Source organism: Falco punctatus (assembly GCF_963210335.1).
Source record: "Falco punctatus genome assembly, chromosome: 7".
NCBI classification, from domain to species: domain Eukaryota; kingdom Metazoa; phylum Chordata; class Aves; order Falconiformes; family Falconidae; genus Falco; species Falco punctatus.
Window position 1 is genome coordinate 9,774,153 of NC_137587.1, and position 14,479 is coordinate 9,788,631.

The 14,479-nt window shown below is 41.7% G+C and overlaps 1 protein-coding gene across 8 annotated transcripts in view; it reads right to left on the reverse strand.

Moving 5' to 3' along the window:
- The window catches only part of LIN52 (lin-52 DREAM MuvB core complex component), a 57,027-nt gene extending 42,634 nt beyond the window's left edge, over positions 1-14,393 (reverse strand). For 5 of the 8 annotated variants that reach the window (XM_080395330.1, XM_080395331.1, XM_080395329.1 and 2 more), the window contains exons 1-5: positions 14,097-14,393; positions 13,930-14,004; positions 13,737-13,774; positions 13,194-13,260; positions 11,858-11,941 (exon numbers count right to left, since the gene is read on the reverse strand). In XM_080395330.1, the coding sequence (XP_080251456.1) occupies positions 11,858-11,941; positions 13,194-13,260; positions 13,737-13,774; positions 13,930-14,004; positions 14,097-14,115 (283 nt within the window). In that variant the 5' untranslated portion in view covers positions 14,116-14,393. Of the gene's footprint in view, positions 1-3,964; positions 4,000-6,105; positions 9,972-11,857; positions 11,942-13,193; positions 13,261-13,736; positions 13,775-13,929; positions 14,005-14,096 lie in introns of those variants that run through there. The other 3 variants (XM_080395335.1, XM_080395333.1, XM_080395332.1) reach the window with 3 other exon arrangements.
- Positions 14,394-14,479: the final 86 nt, after the last annotated feature.

A 14,479-nucleotide genomic window follows, 5' to 3' on the forward strand; every position in this document is an offset into this window, starting at 1 on the left:
GGTTAGTATAGATGGCGAAAGAAGTTTAAATATTAAGTACAGACCAGTTGCAAAGGTTTGAGAGTCCCTACCAGAGCATCTCCTGAGATTTGTTTGGCATTTCTGTGTTTTAAAACTGTAATGGAAAAATGCACATAACCTTATGCTTGATCAAACTTTTCCCCATCCTCAATTCCTCCACTGACAGTAGTCTACAAGTTATCCTGTCAGAATGAGAGTAGCAAAAAATAGGCTTCTGACAGTATAATGTAAGAACATTTTGTTTGTAGTCATGTTTCTTTCTGTGCCAAGCATGTGGCAGGTAGAAATGCTTTAATGTGACAGCCCATTCCTTTACTCTCATGGCTAAAAGCTCCTCCGTCAAGCCCCACTGACCCCCTGCTTGTCTAGACAGATGATGGTGGTTTCACTGTTCATTTCAGCCAAGACACACAAGAACCTCTGTGTATGTTGAGGACTATTCTCTTCCTCTGCCTAAAGAATGACGCTGAATGGACTACATCTCCCTACACAGAAAAACAGGTTCCCCAGCCCAAGCTGCATAGACTCATCACCTCTGTGGATGGAAGTATTTAGAAGTCAGTCCATTCATCAACCCCAAAAAACACGAAAGCCATCACTGCAATACAAGAATCCTTGTGTTTCTAGCTCCTCATCAGGTAGCTCACATTTAGGCAGACCATGGAGTTGTACCTGAGGTCTCCTGCTTAAAGCCCATGAGCGGAACCAGCTGTTTGGTGCTGTGTTCAGCTGAGGTTGGGGAATGCAAGCTTTGAATGAACTTACTTCTAGAAATGATCTTAGACCACAGAATCATCAAATCACTGGATGATCTGGGTTACAACAGCTCAGGAGGTCTCCTACTCAAAGCAGCGTTGATTATGGGGTCAGATCACGTTGCTCAAGTTATTTATTCAGTCAGGTCTGGAAAACTTCCAACAGAGACTGCACAACCACCCTGGTGGCTGCACATGTTACACTGCTTGACTGACCAGTGCTAATATTCCAGATGTCCTCACAAAGCACAAATTACTGCTTTGAGTAGCATAGCAAAAATCCTGCAAAAGCTAACGGTGATGGATCAGATGAATGATTTCAGTCTTCAAAGTAGTTTGGTCAGTTAGTCTCCAGATTAATCAGATCTCTTCCTCTTCTTCTCCAGTGACACTGAAAAGGCTCCCTTCTCTTAGCTGATCTATATCAGCCTTCACTCTTATCAATATAAATTCAGCTCCTCTTTTCCAGAAAGGATCAAATTATTGCAGCATTTCTTCCTACTACTGAACAAAGTATAGGAGTCAAAGAGGACTTTCAGAAGAGACATATTTATGAAAGGAATACTAGGGTATAACACAAATGTTTTGCGTGGGTTTCTCTCTTTTTTTGGTGTGTGTGTGTGTGTGTGTTTGGTTTGGTTTGATTTTCATAAAGTAAGTCATACATCCTGGTTGAAGTACTCAGGTCACCTTTGTTTTAACAAAATTGGATCCACAAACTAGGCATGGGGATATAGAAAAAGAGAGGAGGAAGATAAGAGAAAAGGAAAAAAGACAGACCTTTCAATAAAGATCAGGTAAAAAGCATCTCATGGTAACTCAGCTTTTATTTGGCTGTTGTGTTGAGCATCAGTCATTAAGATCAACAGCAGTTTTAAGGGCACAGTTAATCTGCCAGCTATTGGGCCACTTAGCACATGGACCTTATACTTAATTTTGGAAACTCCGTTACCCCAGCTAGATGGATGCTGCCTAACATTTGAAAAGCTATTTCCAACATCAGGCTCCAGAATTAACAACCATGCAATGGCAGATGTCATCTTAGCATTTCTAACACTCATACATCTATGCACATTTAAAAGCTATCTATACCATCACGGTGTTTACATTGTTTACGATAATCTCCCTTCTGTAAAAGGTGTCCAGCAGACTTAGAAAAATTCAATCAACTGCATTTGGTGGTCTCAATGTATACCTGACATAACGGAAATAATTCTGTGAGAAAATAATTACCTTATTACTGTGACAAAAAATTAGTAAGTCACAGGAAAAAAAACCCACAAACAAACCCCCAAACTATATCATCTAAAGAAAGGAGATTCCACGTACACAAATATCAACAACAGGCATCAAACAGAAAATAAAAGCAAAGAGAAATTGCAGAAGTTTGAACTTTTGACACATTTAGGAGAGTTTTAGAGGTTTTTTCCCCCTTTCTCAAACTCCAATAGTATATACCTCCTGCAGCAAGCAGAGTCATCAGTGCCTGGAGGCTAGGATGCTGTATTAGTACTCGCCATCGAAATCCACAACAGCACTTTCCCCTCAGAGTAAGGGAGGGGGAAGAAGGTGAAGATGCAGAAATTTCTTGAAGCTTAGAGAAATATTTATTCTACTTCACCAGCAGACAGAAAACACCCTAAGGATCCATGCAGTATTTTTTCCATATATGACAGTTACCTAGATACAGCATTTGTTTTATGGTAAGAATGCACAATTTATGCATATGGGTAGTATCACATTTGATATCATCAGTAGACTGCATCTCCCTGATTTTGTATTTAAGAACAGTCTGGACCTCCTTTTTTTTTTTTCCTGCACAGAGAGGGCAACACAACCACACACCCACTTATTTAAAAAAAAACAATAGCAGCCAAGGTCCAGACTCAATTTCTACCCTCACCATCACAACCTAATCTCCTGGCAAGTTAATGCAAATCAAAGTGAACACTTCTCTGACACTGGTAGCAAAGCGTGTTCCTCTCCCAAGAGAGACCTGTAAAACAGGACAGTCACTGACAGCAGTACAATTACTGACACAGATACAGACTTTATGGACATGTTTATCTCTGCTGTAAATCCACACTCTCTCTCCACTCCGATTCATGAGTCATAAAGAAATTGCAGATAATGAAAAAGTTGGAGAAATTTACAGCGTGTCGGAAACCTCAGACAGCCAGAAGAAATTAAAGAGCTGACTGAGGATAAATCACACAGGTACAATTAAAACTTCCTATACCTTCTTCACTTCCAAACCAGGGCACAAGCCAATGGAGATGATGAAAAGTTGAGGTCATGACTCCTCTGACTGTAATCATTTCTTAACTACCTACATGTCAAAATTAGCCAATTCACAGATCACATATGAATGGCAATTTCAAGCCGGCATTCTGATGTCTTGCTCTTCCAACAGGAGCTGCCCCAGAAGAATCCTGCCTGTAAATAAGCCACCCAGTGAGCAGGATAAGGTAAGGTGATTTCATCGTCCCTCTGCAGATGCAGAGTATCTCTTACCATAGCGCTGTGCATTAAAATGAAGAAGCAGATGTACAGTGTGGGAGGAGGGTATAAAGAGAATCAGGAGAAAGGCCAAGGTTTCACCTAGGAATCATGGCAGCTTGGACATCACAGTGACAGGGCCATATAAACACCTGAACAGACAACGTAAACAGTCTTTTCACCTCTCTGAAGCAATCAAATAAGGACCAAGAATTACTATGAATGAAAACTGAAAAGAGCCTCCATATTTTTTCCTACTAAGGAAACAAACACAACCATTTCAACTGATTGTGTAGTTCCTGAAAGACTCCGTGATCATCTCCTAATCCACAAATGAACAAACCAAAATTTGGCACATTTTCTTGGAGAAGTCTACTAACTCTGCTAAGTAACTCCTTAAGCTAACTTCCTATTACAGAAATCCAGTGTCCAAAGAGCATAATTTTGTCATCCAGCTATAAAACTCTGCCTTCAAGCTTTGAAGCACATGAAGTATACTGTTGCGCATAAAGTCCTTGCCAAACACAGTACTAAATAACAAAATAAGGGAGAAATATGCTTTCAGGCAAAACTGAAGCACGATGAAGATTCATTCAGCAAGGCAGGGAATGTAGAAACGAAACAAGAAAAAAACCCAGTTGCTACAAAGAAAATTCTAAGCAGAGCAAAAATAACTGAAGTACATGTACCTCAATCTGCTTCCCCCTATGCAGGACAGCTCATCCTGCAAGAGTAAATAAACCGTGTATTTTAAGTTTAAGGACATAATGAGCACTAGACTCAGCATACAATGTTCTCTTCCAAGCCAAGCATATTTAGAACAATGTAGGTGACTCCGAAACATATTTTCTTTCTTCTTGTTTCAAAGTAATAAAGATATACTAGTGCTAGAAGCACTATAATTCTGGAGGTGCCGGCTTTTAGAAAAGGCAAAGTGAGCATCCTCCTTACTCGTTTGTCAGCAGTCAAGATGTTAAGAACACTGCTATATCCTTCTAATAACTGGCACTGAGACCTTACTGCTGTGGGATCTAGATCTGGATCCACATTACATGATCCTCTTTCACTTTATTTTCTTCTTCCCTCTCTAAAAGTCAGTTCTCCAGCTCCACCACAACACTTTAGGTAGTCTATTTCACCAAGGAAATAAGGAAAGAGTTAATGTTCAGGAAAGGGTCTGCTCTTCTACATAGATTCTAAACCACCATTTTGGCTAACAAGAAGCCACAAAACAAAACAATCCAGTTCACTTTTTCAAGCAGCTTCCCAGACCGTGGGGTGGACATACAACTTTTACTAAAATGGACCAAGAGGTTTCAGAAGACACCTTGAGACAGACACCCCACTGACACCCTGAATATTAAACAACTCTTTACTTACACACACCTGTTGATATGTTGATTTCCTACAAATTTAAGAATCTGAAACATTTTGTTACACACAAGTGTATATACAGACCAGAAAAGGCACTAGGCAACCGTACTGCAGGAAGGGGGGGAGGCATGTTCACAAACATAAAGTAAAGGTTCTGAGATTAAAAAGCATTTGCTGATTGACTCAGGACTAAAGAAAAAGTAGTTACAGTCAGGATATACTTTTATCTGATTAATTACATCTTTGATGCAAGCCTATTTGGGTATGAAGTCCAGGTGTTTTGCACAGAGCCTAAAGGTTGCCTGTCAGCACTACCTGTAGACACTCCCTAGAAAAGACAATCCACTACAGAAGAGAGACATTTCCGTAAGTGGATAGATACATTGTCCTCCCTCCTTTACTTACTTTGATTCCAATTCAACAACTTACACAAAAGTTCAAGTTTAGTAACTGTCAGGCCCTGTTTTTCAGTTTAATAGGCAATACAAGTTCAGTCCACCAAAGATGGAGCCCCTGATTTAAACATAACCTGCCTACAATCAGCATCAAAAAAGGAAGGCAAAAAAATTAAAAAAAAACCAACCACCCAATGAGTGAGTTCACATTCTACCATGTAGGGAAGAGATAGCCTAGCTTTGAAATTATCCATGTCAAGAGTAGCCTGCAAGGATCATAGGCAGAACTAGTATGTGTTTTTCAAAATATGCTACAGTTAAATCCTGCTTAAGGAAAAAGATGAACTGCTCTGCCCCTCCGAACCTACAAAAAGCTGAACTTGCAGGCAAGAGATCACGATAGACAGCATAGAGAGAAATGAAAAACCAAAGACTACCAATCTGAGAAAGAATGGCAATCTGTAAATAGGTTGGAGTTCAGAAGGACTCCTTTATGATTTTCCAGAAATTTCAGAGGCTGCTGAGGCTGCAGAGGACTACAATTCACAACCAAGGACAGCTTAACTTGGGAGCAAGGTAGCTGTTCCTCATTCACGCACCTATCTGTCTCCTGCTGTCTCTGGAAGGGTCTCTCCATTACAGGGACACCTCAGTGATTTCTGGTAGCAGTTTGCTTAACTACCATGCAGTATAGCCTTTTACTAAAATAAATAAACAAACAAAAAAAAGCCACTGTCAAACAAAAGGTCCACCACTTTGACATGCCGATGGCAAACGCATATAGGAAAGGACAAGAGCAGGGAAGCACACAGCTGTACCTGCCTCGTAATCTTTCCCAGTTTTCTGCATCTCCAAGATTTCCAAACCACTGGTGACTTTTCTGTAGTTGGACACTCTTGATGGATTTATCTTCCAATAATTTATCTCATTTATTAAGCGAGATAAACTCCATGCCCACAACCTCCAGTGGCGATGAGTTCAGAATTTAATGCACAGTGCAAGTATCTCCCCATGTCTGTCCTGACTCCTGTACTATGAGAAACAGCGAAGAGCCACTCTGCATTAATCAGTTTTACAGATCTTTTTCACATACTGCACCAGTTGTCTCTCTCCAGGCTAAAAACTCCTAGTCATTTACTCATTCTTCCTATTAACAAAAATTATCACTGATGGACTAAACCCTGACTGACTTTTCCTTTATCAGTCTGTGCTGCTAAAAGATGGGCAACTTTTTGCTGCTCACCTGACACCTCCCAGATCATCCAGGTCTAATTCTTGGGCCCTTGATAGCTAGCATCAAATAGCTCTTTCACTGTACCCTTAGTATTTAATTTGCTTGAAAACATAAGGAAAACAAATCAGCATCACAAAGAAAACAGAAGCGAAGGCTAGAGTCCAGTGAAAGCCAGGGCACACAAAACTATGGGAGGCTATAAATAGGGAGACTTGGTTGAGCATGTTCAGTAACTGTCGCGTTGCTCTTGAGCGTGAGGATTTGACGCTGGATAACAGCCATTCTTACGATCCTAATTTTACAGGAGGAAAAGCACAAAACAGCTTCAACTCCAAATAAAAATTCACTTCAACATAAGAGAGCAGACTAACAGAAGTCACTGACAAGGAAATTACAAATGGTATTCACGGATATGGGGTCAGTTATCCCAAATTTTCTAACATTTAAGGCAGATACTGCACAAAAGTCCCATCATCTCCACAAACATATGTGCTTAAAAAGACCAGGCTTTTCAGGAGGTCTTGCACTAGTGATATCATCAAAGCTATAATGTGATAACTTAGCAGCCAGATAAAATCTCACTGATGCCAGAGAGTTTGTAAGTATGGTTGTGATACCAGATATAAACACACCCATACACATTTTAGGACTTCTGAACCAGCATAGCAGGTCATAGCAGGCGTTATCTGAATAATAACAGAGATTCACAGGGAGGTGACAGCAAGGCCTTTAGAAAGTCCCTGGACAACCATATTCCTTCGGTGACATGGTGCTTTACCTGCTTCCCCATCCTACCCATCTGTTACTTTTACACATAGGTTTGTTCCAAAGTTTAGGAAAAAAACAGTTGTTTTTTTTTTTAAGAAAATGTATTTTTCTCTGTAGTTCAGATACACCTCTCTGTCTATGTATGCTCAAAGGGATGACACAGCAGATCTTTAAAAGTAACCGCAGTCAATAATAATAAAAACCTCTTAACACCAAGTTAAGTTTGCTTACTAGCAACGTATGCACTTCCCAGAGCTGTTAGCTCATGAAACCAAGAGTTTAACAATCTCCTAAAGTCAACTTTGACTCAGTTGCTGTGAATGGGTCATAGAAGTGGAAAAACTGAGCTGGGTATCTAGATTTGCAGTTATTTACACAAACTGTTTTGAAACTTGCTGCTTTGTGGGCCACAAACATTGAGTCAGGATCTGTGACTGGGTTCCCAGGTAACAACTACCTCCCACCTGCTTGCCACATCAGCTGGGGTCTTCTCATTCTGCAGTGCTTACTACCCTGCTCCAGGCAAAGCTGGAGGGACATGGGGAGTGAAAGAGCCCATAACAAGGCAATATGCCTACACCTTTTCTTTTTCTAGACTTCTGCCAACAGCAGAGATAACACTCACTGGCTGTAGCTCACATTCAGCAGTGATACTACACCTCCCAAAGTCACTCTAACTACATGAACCAAAAGTAGGTGTGTTCATTGAGCCCCGTCTCTTCTCCCACCCTTACAATACCCACCCACATTAACAGGGACAAAAAAATCCACACAAGGAAGGATTTTAATACTAAACATGGTTTTGATGTATTTTAACCAATAAAATAACTCTTTAACAGAAGGAAAATAGAAGCTCTTCCAAGAGCACTAAAGCAAAGAGAAAAGCAGTAACAAGCAAGAGGGCAAGGTAGAATTTTGCATAGCTTAAAAAGGAGGCAAGGAAACACAAGCTGAGACCTCGGAAGAGATGTTGAAAACAATTTATTTTTAAAAGATTTTACTATGATTATTGTTATTATTATCGATATGAGGTCCTGAGCATGGAAGCTGCTGGAGAACTCCAGAACCACCCTGTAGCAAAGAATAAATACACAAACCGGAGATCTAAGATAGCCTATCCTTTAAGAGGAGAGTAAAAATAAAAAACTAAAAATTAAATCATTGGCTCATGCTACAAAAATCCTGCTTCATTCAGGGAAGGCTATCCCTGAGATGAATTCTGTGCTAAGGAGCGGAAGAATATTCTGCAAGGAACAGACATGAGTGAGCAAGAACCCACCTACTAGCATGCTAGGATGACAGCTGAAGAAGAGAGTCCCCACGATCACCTTGGAGATGCTTTTTGATCCACAACAAAGGTGTTCAAAGTCATCAGCAAATTAAAAGGTGCAAATAAGAAATGCTGATTTATGTGATCTACCCCATCTTTTATTGGCAGTTTAATGGCCTGCACCTTAGTAAAAGGGAAGTGGAAGTACAGGAGACCATACAGCCACCAGTCAGAAATATATTTTCTAAAAAGCATTATCCATTTAGTTAAAAAAAAAAAATAGAAATAACAAAGTTGCAAAATATCCACCAAACAGAAGCCTTCTTAAACTGCAAAGGTAAAACAACACCAAAAATATGCAATTTATTTTGTCTGAATAGACACTAAATGTATTAGGTACTACTGAAGCTAGAAGAATTGGACACATGGCTGGACAGCTCGACAGTTACCTTATTCAGAAAGAAGTGACTGAACCCTCAGGCAGGGAGGAGGGAACTGGCATTATCAAAAATGGCATTAACCACTTCAGTTGTCAAAGGCCTCCTTTGATATTATCATCCCACGTTCTCAGGCTGATGTGTTACCAGATAATGCTACTGCAGTCTAAACAGGTATGTGCTATACTGCACAAAAATCGTAACAGAGGGTAAGAAGCCTGACTCCTCAGATGCCCATATAAAATACCAGCTCTGTTAGCATTATACAGTGAATGTCATTCAGGCTGGAATCTCAGACTTTTAGCAGTAAAAGTCACCTCTGAAGTTTCTAGTTCACTGTTTTTTGAACTTATTGTTACAATCCAAGCACTGCAAGTCTATCCAGTTTCACCTGATAAAGAAACACTTTCACAGAACTCTGTACTAAGATACAATTATTTAAATCACACAGGAATATAATGCTCAAAAGTGCAGACCAGTAAAATAGCAGCGACCCTAAAACTGGCTATTTTTAAAAGTGGAGGACAACTGTAAATCAAACCAGGTGTCAAACAAGCTGGAAAGAAAATCTAAGTTATATGTTAACAATTTAATTTAATTCACAGAAGCCATGGGATGTTCAACAAAATAGCCAGGGTTATAGAAAGTAAAGATAACCCTATGGGAAAAAGAGGGGAGAAGTCAGTTGTAAAGAACATAAATCTGTGAGAAGCAAGCAACTAGAACAGGAACTGAGAAATCCATGGCCAAAAAGTTAGGGACTTCAGGAATTATATACAATAAGAATGTGGAATCCAGGTAATAGTATTCAACCATTCCTAGATGAAAGCAGCAAAGATGGACAGAGCATTCAACACATTTGTTCCAAGTTTGTCAAGGGCCTGCTTATATAGAGAAAATAGTAAGACAGTTCACATGAATTTAAGGAACAGGGCCTGAATTCAGTATATTAATTTATCAAACTACATCATATCAAATCCATTGCTTAGATTTCAGCTGCAGTGTTGAAATAGTACTTTGATGAAAAAACTTTTCAAAAGGTACCCAGTCCCACACGTCACTTTGCCTAATGAATTCTAATGCAAAATTAACATGAAGCGTGCTGTGACGTGGTTCAGTAACAGACTCGCACCAAAATTACAAAGTCACTCGATAGATACATTTTGCCATGGAGCGCCCAGGAATCACTCTGGTCCTGCACAGCATTTCATCAGTAACCTAGATGAAAACAGAAGTCTTTGAAAATATAAAGGATTTGAGACAGGATGTAGAAGAGGAGAGCTGGAAGGAAAAGTTGCTAACACAATGAGGCAGAATTGTTTCTCACTCTCAATACAGTTTGAAACGTATTGAAACGTTTGGAAATACTGTTAAAAAAGACAGTGCACGTTCAGAACAGGAACTATGTCACCAAAAACAATCTCAGGAAGAACTTCAGAGCATGACTGAACCGGTATGGTTTCATTATGAAGCAGCAAGGCTGCTGCGGGAAGCCTCATGCTGCCACCTGAAGGGGACGGGCAGCAGCGCCATAATCATGACTTCAATTAACAGCCGAGTCAAAAGGGGACTTATTAAATTTCTATACACAAAGACATAATCAAATCCAATACCTCTGGACTAAAATCACAGCTTCCCTTAACTTTAATGAACAGATCTTTTGGGTTTTTCTTCTTGTTCTCTCACTTACCTAAGTCTGTAAAAGAAAAGAACTTAAAGACCGTATTAGGAAAAACAGTCCTCAGAAGCTCTGTTCAAACTCCGCACCTAATTTTCTGTGAAAATTTTCCTAAGATAAATTTATATTATGACAGACAAAGCATTCAATGTATTACTGCTTAAAGGAAAATGCACTTCAGCAACAAGAAGTTACAAACATGGAGAGCTTTCATAAAGCTTGAAAACTCAAGGTTTCTGTTACTATAGACTAAAGGTTGTAACCGTTGGACCTCAGATTATTTCATTGTTCGCTCACTTTGTCTTCTTTCCCTATTTATTTGTTCTCAGTAAAAATAAACAGAAATGTAGGCAACAAATATTGCTAAGCAAACGACCATTTTGTTAGCTTTAATGTAACTCAGGCTCTGCTCGAACTCCCACTTAGCAGGACAAAGCTGTCTGGCATTTAAGCCTACAACTTAACTGACAAAGCCAGTCATCAGCCAATCTTTGTATTTGACACAGTTTTACATTGTTATACTTTTAACTTCTACTTTGCTAAATTTAGTAAAATTAAAGAGGCTTAACAATCTGTTAACAAAGAAAGCATTAGGATATCCTAGGTTTACAGTCAGGAAGATTGTAAAGGTCTATTACTGCTTTTCTTTATCCACCGAAAAGAAGGTGGAAGACCTGTAAGTTTTAAAACTTCTGGTGCTTTGTGCAGCCCAAGAGCAACTGCAACTAAGGTCTATGCTAGAGCAAAATTAAGCAGGAAAAGTTACACATCAGTATGTACAGGTAGCATTTAAAAGAAACAGAATACTCTTGAAATCCTCAAAGCTGGATCAACCTGTTAACAGAGTCCTAAATCCCATGATTAAAGCAGCTCCTTCTTCAAAGAAAACTGATAAAAACTGGCTGTTTTTAAGTGGGATGAAGGTCAAGTTTAGTACTCACCTTCTGCCACAACTGAGTATGGAAAAAATAACAGCTACATAAGCAGAAAACAGTATGAACACTAAGTGACAGGACAATCCTATATACAAGTGAGAGTTTCACTGCAGGGGCATGAAGTTCAGCTGAAGTACTGCCGCAAGTATTCTGAGAAATAGATTTAGCGTCTGAGTGGGAAATTAAGCAAAGTGACCTGATTTATCTAAGGCAACGTTAAGCCAGGAACAGAAGTCTATGTGCCATTAGGCAACACCAGTCTGACGTATGACCACTCGTTATTTCTGCTAAGATACTTCCCCCACGCAGGTAAGCTGTAAATTGGAGATGTAAGCTTGCTCTCTCATCAGGTTTTGGAAGGTCACTAACTGTGACTGTCAGACACTTGCCAAATCTACCAACACACTTTTCCAGCTACAAATGTACTATGTTCACACGCTTTAGTGTGAAGATTTGCAATGCAGTCAGTTACATCTATGTACAGCACTCACATTCATCCAGTCCCAGCTGATAAGCCAGATTCTGCAGACCACGAACTTTTTCCATCAGATTAGCTGTAGTGAGGCTCCCCAACTCTAAGAAAGAAAAAGTGTCAATTTTAACACTGTCTACAGCCCTCTAGTGACTGCTTACCTGTTTACTACTTCACAGAGCACTTTCAAGTCATACTTCTGACAAGATCTATTTTGATGTTTGAAATTCAAACTGACGCCACCCCCAATTTTAACATACCAAGAGAAGACCAGTGTTCTCTACTAAAACAGACAGCCACAGACCTGGTCCATACTGTCATCCGCCACCACTGCAATGAGCAACTTGCCCCATATTTTGTAACCTCTTGTAAGTTCACATTGCTATGTGAACAAAAGAGTATGCAAAGGAATGGACTTGCTATACATGAATAATGCGCGTTTAAGCACATTTCTTGTAGCAAGTCAATTTGTCTCACTTTCACTTTGTAACAGTTTATCTGGAATTCACATGAGAGGCAGAGCATGCTCAAGGATGTTTACTGCAAACTACTCGTTGTAACATGCAGCAATTATACATGTTAGCTAGCCCTCCTGTAACTTGATCGTACAGCCTTAACATTCAATTAGTGATCTTGGATGTATGAGTGAACAGGCATGCATAGAGAGTCTCTGAACAAGTCAATCAATATGTCTAGCTGCTCACCAAGTTTGACCAGCTGAGGGCCACCAAAAAATTCATGCTACTTCTCAAAACACAGGAGACACCCACTGCACTTATGCTCAAAATGAGCAGTTGTATTGTACATCATTTATTATCCTTTTCCCCCACCCTTTCATTATAACCTTTACTGTCATTATTGTTATTATTGTTCTTTCATTTTTATTCTGTTTGAATTATTAAATTGTTCTTATCTCAACCCTCAAGTTTTATATTCCTTTTCGATTCTCCTCCCCATCCCTCTGGGTGGGGGGGGACTAAGCGAGCAGCTGCATGGTGCTTGGTTGCCAGCCAGGTTAAACCACGACAGTCAAGAGAGGGGTAAGTGAGGTAACTGAACTATACGTAAGGTTACACTGCCTCAACTAATTCTTGCATACTTGTCTCATAAAATCAACCAGCCACTGATATTTGAATATTCTCTTGGAGATAACTGGATTAATGAAAAATGTGTAAAATTAGCAAGATAAAGAGACTCCTGAGCTGGAGATTCTGCAAATGTGAGGGCTAAAGATCTGAGGCCGCACGGCCACCTTCAAGACGTTTAAAGAGGAAGTGTTTTAAACCTCTTAAGTGAGTACTAAATTCCCACCTGCATTGGCAACTAAACTTCCCACCCACAATGTCCATACTCACCCTTTAACATATCGATATCATCATTTTCTAATTCAGCCATCCACTTGGGAGGAGAACTTGTAATAGGCTGTTTTGAAAAAACCAAATGTTCATACAGAGACAAGTGTATTTTTAGAATTAGATAAAGAAGTGTGATCTCATATTGAAAACTACAAATAGCATTACACTGACAGCAAAAATATGAGAGTTACAGGTGCTCTGTAGAGGTGTTCTTATGTTTAGACTTGTTTTCTAGCTTTCCCTGGACTTTTTGAGTTAAAAACAACATGCTCCCACCCACAAGCCAAAATCAGGATGAAAAGCGGAATTTCCTACAGATTAAAATTTATTTCTTCCAAGGTGTAACTCCCACATTAAGTTGCAGCAGGTATGAGATACATATATATGTAAGAGACACGCTAAACCCGAAAGGATCATGCTAGCATATACAGACGTTATAACTGAGATAGGTTTTACAGAGCAGAGACGTAAAGCCCACAAGAGGCGAGGGCAGCCCTGCCACCCGGGGCAGGGGGAGGCCGGGGCCCAGCGGCGCTCACTCACGCTTTTGAAGGAGGCGGCGAACTCGGCGACGCCGGGCACTGGGGAGAGAAAACGAACGGTGAGGGGGGTGAGGGCCTCGGGTGGCAGCACTCAGCCCCCGCCCCGGCCTGGCCCAGCCCCTGCGGGCCCAGCCTGCGCAGCTGCCTCCCCCCCCCCGCCCCCGTCAGAGCGGCCGCGGCCCCGCCGCGCTTACGCTGCTCGGGCCACAGGTCCGGCGAGGCGCGGTCCAGCTTCTCGAAGCTCAGCAGCGAGGCCTCCAGGTCGGCGCCTGCAACAGAGACGGGGTGTGAGGCCCGGCCCAGGCCCCGCCGGCGGCAGCGGGACCGGCAGCGGGAGCGGCGCGGCCTACCGGCGCCTTACCGTCCGCGGGAGCCGCCATCGCGCCCGCCTCACGTGACACGCCGCCGCCGCTCGCGGGACACGCGACCCCCCCGCCTCAGCACGTGATCCCACCCTCGCGGCCGCGCCCACGCGGCAGAGGAGGGACAAACCCCCCGCCCGCCCACGACCCCCACGCGTCGCTCTCGACGCCACCGCCAGGAGGCGTCGCCGCCGGGCGCCGCTCGGCCAATCCGGGCTCTGACGCTCGGTGGGCGGCTGAGCTCTGGCGGCCAATCCACGGCCCGGCGCGGGAGGGGGCGGGGGAGGGCTTTGCTGACGGCGATTGGTTGCGGGCCGCGAGGCCCCCGCCGGAGGGGGGAGCGGAGCCGCGGGGCTGGTGAGCGGGAGGCCAATGAGCGCGC